The sequence below is a fragment of the Melanotaenia boesemani genome, chromosome 5 (genome assembly GCF_017639745.1).
Source record: "Melanotaenia boesemani isolate fMelBoe1 chromosome 5, fMelBoe1.pri, whole genome shotgun sequence".
NCBI classification, from domain to species: Eukaryota; Metazoa; Chordata; class Actinopteri; order Atheriniformes; family Melanotaeniidae; genus Melanotaenia; species Melanotaenia boesemani.
The window spans coordinates 31,856,045-31,875,468 of NC_055686.1; the positions used below are offsets into that span (position 1 = coordinate 31,856,045).

Consider the following 19,424-nt stretch of genomic DNA (forward strand, 5'->3'; position numbering starts at 1 on the left):
CACGGTAGCAGCAGAATGATGGTCTGGCTGCTGTGTTGTGCCAAAAAGATTTGCTTTGCTAAGAGGAGCTTTGTGGATATAAGGCTCCTCTTGATAATCTGATATTTTATTCTTTGTTTAAATTATTGTTTTATCTAATTTATTTTGTATTATTTATGTAATCTTGTTGAACCTGACTGGAGGGGACAGAAAAAAGGACACTAATGAAGAGAAGTATAAAGGAAAGTAGGGAAAAAGGAAGAGGAGACAAAGATAGAGTAGATAGAGGCAACAACCTTAAATCCAACCCAACACCAAACAACCAGCTGCTACACCTGTACAGAAACACAACAGAGAATTTCCTACAGCTTTTACAGGTAAATTAAGCTGACAATCATCAGCAGGTTGAAAAAGTAAAACAGTAACAAGATGTATCACAACAACAACCAAAGTACCAGAAACACACACATTAAAAACATAAATAAATTAATAAAAAAAACCCTAAATAAAGCTAGCTAGTGTATAAAACCCACTGGACGACTCAGTAACTGTGTCAGCATGCAGAGGATGAGGTATGAGGAGAGATCAGAGATGAGTGTGATCCTGCAAATATGACCACGTCTCCATGGAGGCTAGAGGCAGACTAGGGCGTCCCAGAGACCCGGGTGATCAGCAGCGATCCCGGAGCACAAACCCAAGCCACCCCACCATGAAGATGACCCCAGACCCACCCCGACGGTGGTAGAGCAGAGCCCCAGTCAGAGCCCCAAAAGTCCCAAGACCACTATCATTCCCTCCTCTTGTATATCATCTTTCATGATGGGTGTTGTCTTTTCCGGTTGTTGCCCAGGTTCTTTTTTCTAGATTTTAGATCAGTTGCAGGACAGCATCGTTATGTGTGTGTTGTCCTGTGCTGATATTATTAGAGCCACCACACACAGTACGATCAAACTGTTAAATGCCTGATTTTTATTTTCATATGTTAGATGAAAAATCTCATCAGATTAAAAAAATCCTGATGTGTGTACCAGGCCTAAGACTGTGAGGATCATGTGTGCAGAGTTAATTACCATCACACCTCTAACATGATCTTTCTGTTCTCAGAAACCAGGTGGACAGATGGATGAAGAAACATTCAGTTTATTTCTACCAGCGACTCTTTGACACACAAACAGAAACGTGTCAGCAGATGAATGTGAGGAAGCCTGAAGTCCACTCTGAGCTGCAGCTCCAGCTGCTTCCTGAGTCTATCTGGTGGCAGCATACACAACATGTGGCTGCAGATGTGTCTCTGATGCAGGCCTGCTGCCTCCTCTGGCTTTGGCCTGGAAACTTAGAGCTGCGTAGTTCACATCAGCTGAGTCCATGTTCTGAAAATCACATTTATTCAGTCACAACGTCCATGAGTTTGTCAATAAATGTGTAAAAAAATGTTGATTTGTAAAATGGTAGATTAATTATATTTATATAGAGCTTTTTTAGTCTGGTTGATCCCTCAAAGGGCTTTCATGTGATCACTCCTAATATATCTAATATAAAATATAGAGCAGGACAGAAGTTGTTTAAATATTTTATGAAAAATAAAATAAAAATAATATATTGATGTTTGATGATTCTATAGTGTTTTTATGCATGGACACTTTTAGACACGAAGGTGACCAGAAGGTAGTAAATTCATCAACAGATTCAATGACATTAAAGAAAAAACTGGATTTTAATAATGTGTCTAAAAATGGAAGTTAATGTGAAAATTCAAGTCACTATTTTCAACACAGCCTAAATGAGTAAAACAAAAGAAGACTTGACCAAAAATAAACAAAATGTCCTGAGGAGGGCTGAGGGTTAAAATGTGAACATTACATCAGCGTTTCGGGATTTAAGGAGTTATTATGACTATTTTCACATTACAGTAGGAAAATTCCCTAAAACTGGAATTTAAGTATAAAAACATTTCAAACCAGAGTTAAAATTTGCTGAATTAAAACAACTTTTACATCAGATCATAGTTTAGTCAAATAAAATGTTCTCACCTCACTTCTTCCTGGCTGTGCCTCCCCATTCGCAGCTAAAAGACAAATAAAACATGACTGACTCCTTCATCATGGATTTATCCATCTGTTTCCATGACGATGTACTAAAGTATAACCCAGCCGTACCTTTCTGAAGTCTCCAGACTCTGACGGCCAGAACAACGACTGTTACAGTGAGGAAACCAGTCAGAGCACCCAGGATCACCTTCATCAGGTCTGTAGATCCATCAGCTTCTACAAAATATTTACAGTCAAACATTTAAATCTGCTCACTTCAGATGTGGTTGATACTGAAATGATGAAAGAAGGAGGAACCTTACTTTCTGATTTCAAATCGACTCCATCAATGGATTCATTTTTACCTGCAAATGAAACATTTTTATTCATGTTTATATCTTGTCTTTAGTTTTCTTGCTCTTCTAACAATAACTTTGAGATATTCAGTTTATTTGATGAGGAAAAACTAAGGTTAACATATGAAACATGAACACAGACTTACCTTGAACCATTAACTCTGCTGCACTGACAATGACTGTATGTTCCTTCATGTAGAATCCACAGAAATACAGACCAGAATCAGAGAAATCCACTTGTTTAATCCTCAGAAAGACAGTGGACATGTTGGAGCTCATATTAAATTTTCCATCTTTTAATCCATCACAGAGTGAAGCTTCACCTTCAGCTCCATACATGGCAGAGATACAGCTGGGTTTGGTTCTGTTCACCACTCTGAACCAGTCCGTCTGGGTTGGAGATGTAGAAATGTTGGAGCACAGCAGAGTGGCATCTTCACCCTGCTGGACCTCCACAGTCTGAGACTCACAGATCCAGCCTGAAACAAGCAGCAGAGAAAACACATTCATTCTAAGCTGATTACAGCAATTATTTCAACATTTATCTGGAAGTTAATCAGGAAAAAGCAGTTACTGCATTAAAGAGATGGTTGTATTTAATGCTGAGAACACGGCTCTTACTGTGGCTGCAGAGAAGTAAAACTGTTATTAAGCTGAATTTCCTCATTCTGAGCATCACTCTGTCACATTCAGACCGCTTTATATTGAGGACGGGGTTTCATTAGGAGGGGGCGTGGTGTTCAAAGGTTCATGTTAGACGACTCGAGGGCTACAAAACCTGTTCTCTGTAACATATGCTCCGCCTGATGTCTCTGTTCACACAAGTGGATGTTGTTCAGGTTGATGGAAAATGTCAGATTAACCATTGCAGAATTTTCCTACAGCTTCATGTTGTGCTGCATTGTGTTTACTGAGAACAAAGTTTACCCTCACAACAGAGAAAGATGATTATTGCTTTAATTTCCTCATCTATACGTGTGACTGCTGCTTTTTCTCCAACACTGGACTGATTTAGACTTTCTGGGATTTCCTTCATCTCCCCTCAGTTTCTGTATAACTAACTCTAAGTACTGTCTCCACTTTCTTGGAATAATAACAAGCTTGTTCATGATGAATGGACTCCGACAAACCTCACCCATGGTCATGAGGTCTGGGTAGAGATCCTAATGAGACTGTTGAGGTTTAACAGAATCTAGGCTGTCAGCCATAATTAATAAATGTCCATGGACAATTATTAAATTTAGTAAAATTATATAATTCCATTTCACTTTATAGATCTTTGTCCACATTAAATTCTGTGTTTTTAACTGCAGAGCAAAGCTAAAGCACCTACTCAAGCAACAGCAGTCCAAATCATTCTACGTATTTCTGACATGTATTTATTTTATTCCCTCTTTCTTCAGTTTAGGTAATAGATAGATAGATAGATAGATAGATAGATAGATAGATAGATAGATAGATAGATAGATAGATAGATAGATAGATAGATAGATAGATAGATAGATAGATAGATAGATAGATAGATAGATAGATAGATAGATAGATAGATAGATAGATAGATAGATAGATAGATAGAAGTACTTTATTAATCCCAAGCTGGGAAATTTAGGTGTTGCAGCGGTACAGTCATTTAGCAGTTGTGCTTCTTAAGGTAGCAAAAAATAAAAAACAGTATAAAAATTTCAATATTTACAAGACTTATACAAGGGCTTGTAAATATTGAAATTTTTATACTTTCCCTTTACTTCCATGAGATCCCAGTGAATCATTTAAGTTTGGTCCTCTATAAACACAGATTTCCTCCCCTCCATCACCATCTTGTGCCCTGCAGCCACCACCAAAGACAAAGGCAGCTCATCATCCGATTGAATGAGAGGGTGATTGGCTGCAATTTGCCCTCTCTCTAGGACCTGTACTCCTCAAGGACTGTGAGGTGGGTGTGAAAGATCATGGCTCATCCTTCCCACCCCGTTCACAAACTTTTCATTTTTTTCCTCTCTGACAGTCCATCAGGACCAAAGCCTCACGCCACCAAAGCAGTTTCTTCCCGTCCGCTGTTAGACTCATCATGAGGCTAACCTCCATACACATAACTAACACCTGCCTACAACTGGTATAGTAAGTAAAGTAAATGTTTATATATAGCTTCTATCAAGATAAAAATCACAAAGTGCTTTACAATAAAACACAAAAACAACACAGGAGACATAATAACATCTAAAACTAAACAAAAGAAAGTTTAAAAGATGCATTTTTAGCTGCTTTTTAAAAGACATGACTGAGTACCCAGAAATCAGGCTGAAAAGAAAGGACTTCCAGAGGGAGGGATACAACGCTGCAAAGGCTCTGTCATCTTTGATTTACACAACCAGCAGATCCTGATCACATGATCTCAGGGACCTGCTGGGAATGTAACCCTGAAGATACTTGAATAAGAGAAAATCCAGTTTTGTGGTACAGGCCTCGGGTTGTGAGGAGTTTTCTGTTTGTCAACCAAGGCTATTATAGTTAACGAAAACTAACGAAAAAACGAAAAGATAAAAAAAAAAAAAACATTCTCGTTAACTGAAATAAAAATAAAAACGAGAGTTTTTAAAAAAAACGAAAACTGAAACTGTATTGTGTGTTTACAAAACGAACTAAAATGAAAGCAAAAATGTCCTTAGTTTTCGTTTTTTGTCAAGTTATTTCATACATATGGCCTCGGGGTTGATATGAAATCTATTTACTTTGCTCTGCCGGATTTACGCCAGGTGTCTGCGTCGTACGGCACCCGAAGGTCCGTGACGTCACATGTCAACCGCGCCGGCTAGCATGATGCTGCTGAGAAAGTTAGGAGAAAGCGAGGGGAGTCCTATTTGGGATTTCTTTTGTTATGACCATGCCAAAGATAAAGTGCCTTGTAGAAGAAGCAGGTGGTTCAATATGTGGAAGGAAAAAACACGAATCTGAAATTTGAAAAGGTGCACAAGAAGGCTAACCAGGAGTACCTGGGCCAGGTAGCCCTTCTGCCCCTCTCCACGGAAAGATAAGCTTCAGCCAGGCCGAGCAGCATGGGGAAGGAACATGAGTCACAGACACACTCTCAGTTACACACACACATACACACACACACACACACACACAGTCTCACACGTACGCACACACACACGCAAACAGACCTACACACACAGTCACACACAAAATCTCGAAAAGCTGAATTTGAGAGGCTTAAATTAGTTTTTGTTTACAATGTTGGACAGCAGGTTATGTATGTTTAGTACAGAAGGCAAGGCAGTTTATTTGTATAGCACATTTCACGTACAGGACAATTCAAAGTACTTTACATAAAACAAAAGCATTACAGATATTAAGAAATAATAAAAGACAGCAACACATAGCAAGAATCACAATAAAATCATAAATTACATTAAAATGATTAAAAGCAAGATAAGTTAAAAAGTTACCGTGCAGATTTCATGCATAGGTGCATGAGAAAAGAAATGTTTTTAACCTGGATTTAAAAATGTCTACATTTGGTGAAAGTTTAATCTCCACTGGCAGTTGCTTTCACTTGTTTGCAGCATAACAGCTAAATGCTGCTTCTCCATGTTTAGTCTGGACTCTGGTTTGGACTAGTTGACCAGAGTCTTTGGATCTAAGAGCTCTGCTAGGTTTATATTCTCTGAACATATCACAGATGTATTCTGGGCCTAAACCATTCTGGGATTTGTAAACAATCAGAAGGGTTTTAAAGTTTATGCTGTGACTGACTGGAAGCCATTTTAAAGGTTTCAAAACTGGTGTGATGTGTTCAGATCTCTTAGTCCTGGTTAAAACTCTAGCAGCAGCGTTTTGGATGAGCTGCAGATGTTTAATGGTCTTTTTTTAGGAAGTCCTGTTAAAAGACCATTACAGTAATCCAGCCTACTGGAGATGAATTCATGGATGATTTTCTCCTGGTCTTTCTGGGAAACTAAACTTTTAATTCTGAAAAGAAAATAAAAGCACATCAGCATCCAGTAGAGATACATCAGTATCTTAACCAGCTGCTGGCTCTGTGTTCTACCAGACACGTTCACTTTCAGTGTCTAAAATATTCACTGGTTTATCATGTCCAGTATAACATGTGAGGTCCTGTACTGATAATCAGCTGCAGTGGTTTGTACTAAAGTTGCTGCACCTCTAGTTCAATTCTTTATGTAGTTAATTGTGAATTGTTTCATCTGAATGAATTAAAGCTCTGGCCTAGAGTTTGTTGGATTGTTGAGGTTGATCATGATTAGTCAGATTTATCTCCTTTAGACTCCTGGCTGCCAAGGACTGTGAATTGTCTCTTAAATGGATTCATGTTATGTTGATGTGTGTCTTTAGTATAATAATAAAAACTAGAAAATCTGCTCTAAAAACTAATCAAAACTAACTGAATTTGAAAATAAAAAGTCAAAGCGAAATAAAAACTAAAACTAATAAAAAAATCCAAAACTATTATAACCTTGTTGTCAACATGGTTCATGTTCATTTCATCTGTGCAATCAATCAAACCAGTGGCAGCCCCGGTGAACACCTGTTGCTGCTGCAACGTTGGAACTTTTGGGCTGAATTTGGGCCCAGGCAGGGCGGAGAACATGACTTATGGTTCCTGTTATTCTAGATATGTCATGTTCTCCGCCCTGCCTGGGCTCATCAGTAGATTTAGGTCACCTGGGTTTGTCTAATTGCTACTCTGCCTCTGCCATGGTTCCTGCTCTGACAGGCTAATCAGTCCAATTCAGTCCACCTGGGTTTCCCAAATTGCTACTTGGTTTGTCTGTGACTGCACTACTTAATCTCTCTTCAGTTTCTCCTTCTCAGCAACAGCACTTTGACAAGTTGAAATCCAGCATTCAGTTATTGTCTCCAGATTCCTTACTGTTTTCGGCCTTTTGCCTTGCCTTGCCTTGCTTTGACTTTGTCGGATTCCTCTTGCCTGGTTTTTTTGGGATTTCTGGATTTTGACCCACCCTTTGCTTCTGGACCCCGCGCCTCGCCTATCATTTTGGATAAGTACCCCACCTGCCTCATTGTTCTGACCATTGCCTGGATTTTGACCTTACCTCTGGATTTTGGACTTTTCCAGCTCCTCTCCTTCCCCCTCCAGGACTAGACGGCTTCATTTAAGTCTCACCGGACTCTTGCCCCTGTTGCTTAATAAATCTGGTTTCTTTGTATTGCTACTCCTGTGTGGGGTTGAATTTCTGGGTCCTCACAGTCAATCATTACAGGATATGTATCTCTATATTCTACTGCAACCAACCCAATATCTGTCTGGACCTCCTCAGTGACCCAAGAAGCTCTTCTTCCTTCAAACACCATTTGTTTTGCTAACAAATAAAGGAGACTTTACAACAGGGGTGCCCAAGTCTGGTCCTCGAGAGCTACCATCCTACAACTTTTAGATGCAACCCTTCTCCAACACACCTGAATCAAATGACTGGCTTGTTACCAGGCCTCTGCAGAGCTGAATGACATGCAGATGACATCTGATTCAAATGTGTAGGAGAAGGGTTGCATCTAAAAGTTGAAGGGTGGTAGATGTCGAGGACCGAACTGGGGCACCCCTGCTTTACAAGAACACAATTTTATTAAAACTAAAAGAATCAGACAAGATAAGTATGAGCATGTAGTGAACGAGTAGCAGCAATTTGTGGCTCCATTTCTGAAGTTCGGGTTCCTGTTCACTTAGAGATGCAAACTCTGTGCTGCGTAGCCCAATTCTGAGGCCTCGAGGTCTCAGAACTGGACCCTCAATATAATTCAAAATTTTTCAAAATAGTCCAATTTGTGGAACAAGTGTGCAATATTTGAGTTACATAAAGGCTTTTCATTTTTAATTGTCCTTGAAGTAGTGAAGAGGGAAACACGAATTTCCCTCCCCTCAGGTTCAGGGCCCACATGGAGAAGCTCAAGTAATAAAGACCAACATGCTCGCTGGTGAGCTTTTCCCAGGCCAGGGTCCAAGAGGGTTCTCCAGTTTCCCTTTTATGAGTTCAATGACTGGTTTACTGCATCAAGGTCCTTAATACCTTCTCTGAAACTAATTTTAGCTACATTGGCATTAGCTACTTTAGTGTTAGCTGCATTACCATTTGCCACTTTAGATTTAGCTAAGTTGTTACAGTTAGCCTTATGATCAGTTCATGTCTTAAATCATTGCACTTCATCACCATTATGTTATGTCAGATATTTGTTGTGCCTGTGCACCTTTTTTGTTTTTAATGGTTACTTCAGTGTTAAAATGTCCAGTCCTGTCTTCACCGTTGGACAGTGGGAAACATGATTTTGATTCCTTTGTATGTCTTGTGCATGTAAAGAAAATGACAAAGCTGACTTGGACTTTGACTTAGCTACATTAGCATTAGCTACATTAGCTAACGCATTCAGGGAAGGAAGTTAAGCCTTTTTCTTTTTTATCGACATATCTAGTTTCACAATTCAGTGGAAAATGATTTTAAAATTGAAATTTAATGATGACAAACATTTCATGCTAACGATAAACAGAACACAGGTTAAATCACTGAGGCTCCTGACAAACAACACAACAGTCATCACTGTCTCTGTGTGGTTCAGCCTCCATCACTTGTTTTGTTCTGTTTATTTTACAAATGAATTGCTGAAAAATTCAGAGCTTCCTTTATGTTTTCCAGGAGACTCTGTGGTTCATTATTGTTCATATAAAACATCAACAAAGAGACTGAAAGTTTTTACAGCAGTTTTATTCTTGATCTCCACAACAAGGACTCATGTGATGTTTGTGGTCAGTGCTGATGTCTTCCTGTAGTAAAGACTCATACAGATGACGTTTGTCATCACATGTTCTGGATTATTCTGTTAATTTACATCTATATTAAAAACAATTCTGCAACAATACAGAGGCTGAAATTATTCAGTCAAAGGTGACCAGGTCAGATTTTACTGATTCTTTTCAGACTTTTCTCACTACCAGTAAAGTCCTGCTGGTTTCAGATGTGATCAGACCACACTGTGCTGTGTTGTGGAATTTTTATTTATCAAAGATCACACACTAAGTGAGAATCAAACAAAGTATTTAATTAAGAGCTGATCAGCAATGAGAGTCACACAGTCAGAAAGATCTGCTAAGTGAGTCTGAAGAGATACATGTGTGCTCTGTTTAATATAGGCAGAGACTGAGCTGATAACATCGAGGTCGAAGGTCATTGTAGTAAACCCCTCATGGCCTGGTACAAGGAAGAAAAGAAAAGGGGGAAGGGGAGCTCACTAAATCCTTATCTGGGTACACAGTCATTCTCCTCCCTAAGTAAAACATAAGCCAAGCTTTAACAATGCAAAGTGTAGTCTACAGAATATAAGGGTTCTGTGTAAATTTTCCATTACAATCCACCCCTTTGATTAAAATGCAACATATTAATCACACATAAAGAGAAAATTTACTCAAAGAACTCCAAATCACCAGCGTCATCATGTGGAGAAGTATCTCCTGGAATATAATGATGAAAATAGAAAGTGAACGGTCTGTCAAGCACACACCTGATGAAAGGAAGGACACAGCAAAATACAATCAGAACACAGAAGAAAAATGCAAGAACCATTAGTAAGCCAGTCCCAGAAATTCCACCCCTTAGAGGGTAAATTTACATTGTCGCAGCTGTGCAGAGTGTCCCAGAGATCACTAAGGGCATCATTGATCACAGACAAGTTAGCAGATAAGCCAGATAACATGTTCCAGACCAATTGACAGGAAGGTAAATATAAGAGTGTCTGTAACATGTCCAAACCATATAATGAGGACATCCAAAGCCGGTATCTGATGGGATGTAAGACCAAGTGGTGTTAAGAACAGAGTTATTGTACATAGGAAGGTCAGGAAAAGGTAAAAGTGCTGTAAGGTTAAACACAACAATTCCTAAGCCCCACTCTGTAGAAGGAGAACAGTCAGGGAATAAATCACAAGAATTTAAGGTGAACGAGTCAGAGCATTTGGGGCAAGGTGAGGATATACATGAGACTGCAATAATACGCTGACAAACTAGAGTGTCCTAAAAAGAATAGTGCATCTGTCCCGTTTCGCTAAAAACAGAGAGATGGAGAAAAATACGATCTCTTAAGCGGAAAACAGTTTTGGATGAAACACAAGTAGAGTTTGTATTGCTGGAAAATTCAGCGGGCCTCCTCCAGGAGGGGGAGGGCTGGTGTAGTCAGGTAATGTTCCTAGGGGTGTAATCTATTACCCATGATCAGAGTTCACAAAGTGGTATTCAGAGGGCTGGATATGGAATGAAAACTGATTGAGAGGGTGTGGCATGTGGCACCAGTCCACAAACATAACAGCTGTCATTTGTCAATTTATGAGCAGACATGTTAGCACCAAAGATCATCAGTGTTGTCATGATGCTGAAGGGTGTGGTCATCTAGGCGGTGCCTCCTCAAAGAGGGTGCTTCTGTCCCCTGCAGTCATCTGGCGGGTTGGGACGAAGCTAGGGTGCGTTGTGTTGGGCGAGGACCGGTTGGATCCAGGTACCAGAGGAGGAAGGGGACAGGGATGGAGAAGATGACGCACGACCATCCCCTCACGGCAACCTGGGTGCACTTCATGCTGCCACGTGGAGGGTAGACTCCCTCACATGGGGCTGACCTCAGGGATTATTCTGCCCTGCGGTTGAGAGGTCAGCTGGAACTGGGGTTGGTGTACCTTGGAACCTCCTTTCAAAACGCCAGTGCTTTCTTCTCGTCTCTGGACCAAAACCCAGTCTCCTGGAACCAAGGAGTGAAGCAGATCTGATGCTGGCGTGGCAGGCCTTCCTTAGCCACACTGTGCACCTGTGAGAGAACTTTGGACAAATTTTAGCAATAAGCAAGCATGTTACCTTCACAGTATGTGGTAGACACAGAGAGTCCTGGGGGATCCAGACTAGTGTGAGGAGGTCTGCCAAACAGAATCTCAAATCTTGCTGAGGTTCGTTTCGGGCACGTTTCCTCATTCTCATGTGCGAGTGGGAAGGCTTTAGGCCAGGACTGTCATGGCCCACTCTCATCCTCACCCCTGGTTTCCTGTTGACCATATTTGGCACACCCTTGGTCACCGCAATCAGGACGGAGCTGGAAGACACCTACTCATCATCTCACCTGCTCTGAAACTCCACTCAGACCTCCAGTCGCTTTCACTATCTTGTCTCCACCTTGTGCTAACTCAGCTAACCTTCGAAACCTTCTCTCTCTTCCCAAGAACCCATACCTGGACCAGACCGTGCCGCGAAGATCCCAGTCTGCCTGCTCCAGCCCGTACTCCCAACTAATCTGACTTTTCCTCTGCACAATAAAGTATTCTTTGATCATTCTCAGTTTTCAACTTTCCTTTAATCCATACATCAAGCCCTGACAAGGACAATCCTGTTTCTTCACAACATTTAGCCAGCTTACCTTACAAAACGGTATTTTCACGCTCGATTGCTGTGGGTGATAAGCACAATGAGTCTTAAGCTGGAACCCCAACAGTCCACTTACCTCTTTCAGGGCTGCATTGACAAAGTATGAACCAGTGTCAGATGAGACCTTAACTGGAATCCCCATCTTGGAACGATCTCAGTCACCAGAGCCTTAGCCACGACTGAATTTGTAGCATGCTTTGCTGAAAAAGCTTCAACCCATTTTTGGTCACATGTAAACCATGACTAGACAATATTTCTTATCTTCTGCAAATGTTAACTCAATGAAATCCATCATCACGTGATCAAAAATGCTGATTAGGTGGTGTATGACCAGCTGGAGGGCAGGCAAGAGGGCGGGCTGTATTGTAGCCTGCACAGATCAAACATTTTTGCAGCACTGTTCAGCCACCACAGTGAAGCCTTTTGTAACCCAAGATGTTATAGAAGATACCATCCCCCCTTTTGGCACATGGTCCACCCCATGTGACAACTTAGCAAACTAGGGGAAAAAATTGACAAAGAAGGCAAGGTCTTCCATCAGTAGAGTGCACAGCACCTGCAGAACCAGAGGTGCATGGTGGAATAGTCAATTTATCAAAAAACTGATATACTTTCCATTTTTGTTAATATGTGACAGTATCCCAGGTAAGAGTAAAATCGTACACAAAATATTAAAATTCTTGTATACTTGAATCCTGGAGTTGCCTGTTCTGGCTTCCCTCTGTGAAACAATCCTCATTAGCATAAGCACATGTGTACAAGGTGATAATTTTCTCCACCTGTAAAAGTTCTACTCCAAAATGTCATAAGGGACAAAGTCATTTTTGATTTTAAAATGCACATACACATATTTTACAAAAAGAGATGTAGAGTAGACGTCTCCTCCTCCTGTAAACAGATTATCAGACCTGCTTTTTATGACAATAAATGTGTGTAACTGTTAATGGCTGCAGAATTAGCAGCGATATAAACAGCAATCAGCCTTCTGTGGAAGCAATCCTGGATAAAATCCTGCTGGAAGAAAAGTTCATTCAATATCAGTCCATCAGTCGTTTGTCGTCAGGTCAGAGTCAGAAAACTTTGTCAAAGTCACGTCAGTAGTTCTGCGCAGAAAGGCCAAATCAGAGCAGGTCAATTTTCCTGCATTCGTGAGGATCCTTAAAGTTCATTTTAAAATTGTTTGGAAAACACTAATTGTTTTGGAGATTTTTATTATTAATGCTTTCAACTCCAAGATGGTATGGACTCGAACCCAATTGGAATTTCTTTGAATAATGTGTCCATCATCAGCCAAATTTCTTTTGCTCGAGCAGCGCTTTTTGTCTTTTAGAAAACCCTTTTTTCATTATTATTATTTTTAAGAGAATCAGTTTAAAATATCCATGGATATCAGACCAAGATGAAACAAGTTTTTAATTTTCTTCTGGTATCTCAGTAGTCATTTTATAGTGCATTTTCTTGTTTTAATGCAGAGCTAACAATGACCTAAACATAATTTTACCTACCTCAACATTTGTTGTTTTAGTTGTTTAAGGTTTTCTTTATTTTACTGACAGTAATTTGCATACAGTTACATCTGATGACAGTAGATAGAGGAGCTCCTTTAACGTAATTTAATTTATACATCAGCATTTTCTTTAGATCTTAGGAATTTTCCTCTAAGCAATTTATTTATTAATTCATCTGTTTTCAGACAAATTTCAGATTCTTAGTTAGCTCGACTGAAAAATAAATCTATTATGTCTTCAGTTTGTATCTTTAAAACTGTTTCAGATTCAATCCTTGTTTAGTATAGATTATAGATACAGTACCAAGAGTACTAAAACCTTAACTTAAGCCATTTGTGAAAGATAAAAATTTAAATAATCAGGACCCAGAGACACATGAACAGTTTTGGTGGAAATCACGCACACACTTAAAGTTCTTAGGAAATCAGGGGACTTGCAGTTTGCATCACCACAGAGAACCAAGCAGGGCAACTGCTGTTCGGTATTTACAGAAATGCACATAAGGATCAGTATGTTGGCATTTCCACCTCTGGCAGGAAGGTTTCACTCACTCTCACTACTTCAGCTGTAGGAATGAGAGAGAAACCATCTTATCTGATCCTGGATCAACAGTTAGACGGGTAATCTGGAGAAAATATAAATTCATGTGTCAGTGAGTAACAATTAGGATGCGTCTGAAGGGATCAAATAGATAAAACATTATTTTCATCTCGTTTTTTTTTTTTTCTCATTTTCTTTCTCCTTTATAAATGAGCCGATCAGTGTTGGATAACTGAGGAAAGGCTGTTGCCACCAGCTCACTAAACATGTTCTGTTCTTTCTAATCATGAAAACAAAACAAAACAGGGTTAGTAGCTCATCATGTCATGTTATGTGATGTCAGTAGCAAGCAAGTACTTCGTTGCAGTGAGCGTGCGTGTATTTGTGCATGTAAATGTGTCTCTCGTTCCAGCTGTGAACGAGTCTATTGTGTGGGAAATGTCTAGAAGTGAAGCTTTCTTCTGTTTACCCTTTAACACTTTCTTTCCATAAAAGATGTAGATCTGCTTAACTTCAATAAAGATTTTGAATGAAATCGTTAATTATTTGTGGTAAGAAATCAGAACGATCTCACCATCATTGTTTTAACTGGTCACATGACTGCTTCATCTCCGAGTCAGCTCTGCCGTGGATCAGTCAGATGGCCAACCGCCTTTTGATTTTTATGGCCAATGACCCTTTTTCACCACATGGATGTTCTCTCTCTGGTCAGTAGAACCGGATGGTTTTCCAACCTTGGACCCCCAGCACCCACCTCTCTGTTCGCCCCTCAGAGCCCAGCGGCCACGCCACCTCGGAGCTGGTCGAAGAGCTCTTGTCCTGGTTTGTCCTCTGAATAAACGCATGATCAGGAGCGTTGTGAAGGATGGTGTTCTACCATCGAAAAACAGATGTTTACATGTCCATCAGACATCTGGTTTTAGTCTCTTTGGAACTAGAAGCAGAGGAACTCTTGTGGTAAATGCTGGAGTATCTTCTGTCTTTGTTTCTTGAATCATATAGAGCATCAGGTGGAGCTGGTAGGAATGGGCATCCGTATCAGTTCATAGGACATGGTGGTGATAGAAAGTTTATATACATATATATATATATATATATATATCAGTGGGTCTCTGCTGACTTTTATCCAGGCGGAAGAACTGAGTCGGGTCAGGTATGCAGCCTGTGAGCTTCAGGAGAGGGTGTCTCCGACAGAGACAGAGGGATAGAGATTATGTATGTGTCTGAGGAAAGATGCAAGTTTTTTCTCTCAAAGATTTGACAATGCTAAAAGTAAATCTTCAGTGTGTGTATGTGTGTGTATAAGCAAAAGCATTCTTCATTGCAAGCAAAGTGTTGTTCAGATTTAACAGATCTAATTTCCTTTAAGGTAAAAATTGTTCATGTTTGACAAGTTTAAAAAAAACACACAAATTAAGTAGAAAGAATGCAATAAAATTAAAGTATTGTGATGAAGGTGTCCATAAGAAAAGAATGAAATTCTTATAAAAATATTTTATAAATGCAAATACAAGTCAGCTGAGACTCAAAAACTATAGTTTTTCAGATAAACTTATGGATAAAATGTTCTATTTTTTTTTTTTCAAACAGACAACCAGCTTTTACAACCCGAAAGTGTCCTTGTGTGTATTAAGTATTCTGGAGCAGAACAAAACATTTCCTCAGCCTGATCAGATCATTCTTCATTATCTGGATCTTTTGCTAAATTTAGCATCTCCTTCTAATTTAGTTTTTACTGCTAAAAGTACCCATTTTATTTCTTCATGAGATTTCTCAATCCTACTTAAACTGTTAGACAGAGCTTCATTATTACCATACGGTGCACCTATTTGAAATATTTATGTATTTATTATATTACTTATATTTATGCCCTTAAATAGTATTCTGCTTGGCCTTTTTTTTTCTTTTTTTTTTTCTTTTTTACATATTGGGGAGTCCCATTCACCCTCCTTCTCCTTAACAGCTGTATTTCCCATTGCAGCTAGGACGTCTCCTTGCTGGATTTTTCTTCTTAGAGGAGCCCAATCCTCAGGCACAAAAATTGACTAAAACGCCTATTATTACCACCGAAGTTTTCACCTCAGTGCCGGACTAACCCTACCCTACCGCAGTAGAATAGTGATCTACCTTGCTTTCACAAGATAGTGGGACCCTACCCTATTTTACATAAGATAGTGAGAGAAGGGTGGTAAATGGGAGTCCGATATGAAAACTTCTCACCGTGTGTGATTCGGGTGCTGCTCCACACGCAGACTTCGTTCTGGATATCAGTGGTGCCTGAACGGAGTCCCTCCGCCGTCCCCTGATGGTTAAGGCTAACCCAGGGGCTGAAGAATCCTTCAGGATGCGCAATCACGGGTTCTGGTCCTCCGGTCAGTCACTCAAGATATCCTGTTCGTGACGCCAAATTGTTGTGGAATTTTTATTTATCAAAGATCACACACTAAGTGAGAATCAAACAAAGTATTTAATTAAGAGCTGATCAGCAATGAGAGTCACACAGTCAGAAAGATCTGCTAAGTGAGTCTGAAGAGATACATGTGTGCTCTGTTTAATATAGGCAGAGACTGAGCTGATAACATCGAGGTCGAAGGTCATTGTAGTAAACCCCTCATGGCCTGGTACAAGGAAGAAAAGAAAAGGGGGAAGGGGAGCTCACTAAATCCTTATCTGGGTACACAGTCATTCTCCTCCCTAAGTAAAACATAAGCCAAGCTTTAACAATGCAAAGTGTAGTCTACAGAATATAAGGGTTCTGTAAATTTTCCATTACAGCTGTCTCTTCCTGTGCAGAGATGTAGATCTACACCTCTGCAGCCCAGAAACCAAGTCTATGTGCTGGCAGTATAAATAACATGAGTCTCCACTGCTCTCTCTTCTGCAGGCCTCCTCCTTCGTATAGTTTCTGAGAGGAACATCAGGTCTGCAGGGTCCAGGTCTGCAGGGTTCAGGTCTGCAGGGTCCAGAGTCTGGAAATAAAGTATTAAGAAACTCTGGTGCAATGAAGAAGAACTTTTCACTTAATAGTTCACAAACACAGAAAATATGATTAAAATTAGCTAAATTTTCTGGTGATCTTTCTATCAGGACTCAGTTCGTCTATTTTTTTCTGCTTTTCTGAGTTTAGAGCAACTAAATAATTAGCTTTTTATTTTTCTGTCTAAACATGTTTCACAAGAGAAAATGCAAGTTGAACCTGTAGATGTGATTAGAAGAACCACAGCAACAACAGTCATGATGAAGAAAACGATCAGACTGCTCAGAATTACAGTCAGGAGGGGTTTTTTTTTAAATTAGCCACTTCACTGGACATTCAACACACTGCCACCGACTGAAGAAATAAATACTCTTTCTTTTGCTAAACCACATAATCCAGTTCAGGGTTGCTGGAAGAGTACACCCAGGACAGGTCACCGGTCCATCGCAGGACCCACACAGAGACAAACTGGGAGAATTTAGAGTGAGAGTCTTCCTCCAGGAGGAAGCTGGAGTCCTTGGAGAGAATATGTGAAAACATGGGGAGAAAATGAAAACTTCACATAGAAAGGCCACTGTTCAAACTTCTCCCCAGTCAAGGCTTGAACAGCTAACCACTGCACCACCATGCAGTCCTGATGGTATATTATTACTGCAGGAGTACATCTATTATGTTTATCAGGCTTCAGTAATAAACATTAAAACAAAATGATGCAGCTTTTATTAAATATTTTTATTATATAAATGTCATGGAGAGACTAGATAGGAATTTTTTTTGTTTTGCATGTTGTGTTCAGAATGGTAATTTTCTTATTCTCCAGTATCTAACCTTACTGGAGGAACGAGGCCACAAAACAGACCGGTGTGAGGCGGCCAGGAGTCACTGGTGTGTGTCCTGCCCCTGCTGCTATTTGTTAGTATTGTAGATATTCTGGTGGGTGTGTCTGGGTTCCTGTGTGGAGTTGTACAGAATCTGTGAACTTATAGACCCTTGGATTTGGTGACCACCTCCATCTAGCTGCCACTGGGATTCTGGTCTGTGCTATCATCTGCCCTGGGTCTACCTGGTCTCCAGCCCACCCCGAAGGGTCGTCCTGTGAAGTGGCTTGACGTTACTGGGAGTTAGATCCATCTGCTCCCAGTTTGATGGTGATTCCTGCTTCCTCAGCGCAAGAAAACCATACTGCATCCACCCAAGTGAAGACTACTCAGACTGGCCTGCTGCACATAAATTATAGTTGATGAAGCTGTTTGTACTGTGATTATATTCTAGTGACTTTCTAACCTCGGTGTTGGTATTGATTGTTTTGTGTGGAGATGCTGCCGGCTTCTCCCATTCTTTACATGCAGCCAGTGTACTCGGCCATCACTTGTGCAGAACAGACTGTTGATGGACTTAAGAAAACTGCAGATGATACAGCCCTGCTGGGGCCAAGGATCCACACAGCTGACTTCAGACCATCGAACCAGTGGGGTCATGAGAGGTGTGCTGAGTCCAGAGCTCTGACCCAAGTATAATAATAGCGTAATAGTTTAATAAAATTGACTTCTGTACTTGAAATGGTTGTTTGGGCTGCTCTTCTGTGATTGCTCCCATCAAACCACAGGCTTGCAGGAGGTAGATTTAGTCCCGGTTTTACCGGGTGGCTTTGTCAGAGAGGTTCTATTTATACAGCGTCTGGCATAAACATGATGATGTTTTAATTAGATATAAACAAAAGTCAAATATGATTAATGAAGAAGCATCACTGTGTGTCTCTGGAGAAGTAAAATACTGTATGTGAGAATAATTCATGTATGAAAGGGCTTCAACATGGAGAGTGGGGAGATACAGAGATCAAACCATCCATCTTCCTCCTCAGCTTCAGCCGCCCTCTGACATGTTGTGAAAGATGCAAAGTTGAAGTTTCAGAGCTGTGATTGTAGTTTACTGATAATGATGAAAGCAGATATCTAACAGAGCTGTGGAGGACTGGTGGTCTGCCCGTGGTGTACCCTGCCTCTGGCCTGGAAGCAGCTGGGATGAGCTCCTCTAACCCACGACCCTGCATCAGAGTACGCAGGTCTAGAAGATGAAGTTTACGTATAAATGTTCACATCGCATTTTAACACGTTCTGTAACTGAACTGAAATTGACTGAAGCTGCAGAGGATCAGAACCTTTATCTGAATTAGTTGTTTGATGCCACAGACAGATGTTATTTACAGATGGATCATATGTTTAAATACAACTTTTAGATCTGATCATAGTTTAGTTAAATAAAATGTTCTCACCTCACTTCTTCCTGGCTGTGCCTCCTCATTCGCAGCTAAAAGACAAATAAAACATGACTGACTCCTTCAACATGGATTTATTCATCTCTTTCCATGATGATGAAGTTACTGGGTAACTAACTAAGCCAGCCGTACCTTTCTGAAGTTTCCAGACACTGACGGCCAGAACGACTGTGAAGAAACCAGTCAGAGCACCCAGGATCACCTTCATCAGGTCTGTAGATCCATCAGCTTCTACAAAATATTTACAGTCAAACATTTAAATCTGCTCACTTCAGATGTGCTTGATACTGAAATGATGAAAGAAGGAGGAACCTTACTTTCTGAGTTCAAATCGGCT

At 40.3% G+C, this 19,424-nt stretch overlaps 1 protein-coding gene across 1 annotated transcript; it reads right to left on the reverse strand.

Moving 5' to 3' along the window:
* Positions 1-1,113: 1,113 nt before the first annotated feature.
* LOC121639322 lies at positions 1,114-3,029 on the reverse strand. The gene is made up of 6 exons (XM_041984484.1): positions 2,984-3,029; positions 2,509-2,841; positions 2,330-2,371; positions 2,136-2,243; positions 2,010-2,044; positions 1,114-1,349 (listed from the first exon to the last, which is right to left on the reverse strand). Exons 1-6 carry the CDS (start codon positions 3,027-3,029, stop codon positions 1,227-1,229), a joined length of 687 nt encoding a protein of 228 aa, XP_041840418.1. The 3' UTR covers positions 1,114-1,226.
* Positions 3,030-19,424: the final 16,395 nt, after the last annotated feature.

What these genes read in the sequence shown, in the direction of transcription:
- LOC121639322 (XM_041984484.1), bottom strand. Translation starts at nt 3,029, where the DNA reads ATGAGGAAATTCAGCTTAATAACAGTTTTACTTCTCTGCAGCCACA. An exon ending in AGTCGATTTGAAATCAGAAA is followed by an intron (nt 2,244 to 2,329) that starts GTAAGGTTCCTC and finishes AATATTTTGTAG; the next exon opens with AAGCTGATGGATCTACAGAC. An exon ending in CACAGCCAGGAAGAAGTGAG is followed by an intron (nt 1,350 to 2,009) that starts GTGAGAACATTT and finishes TGTGATTTTCAG; the next exon opens with AACATGGACTCAGCTGATGT.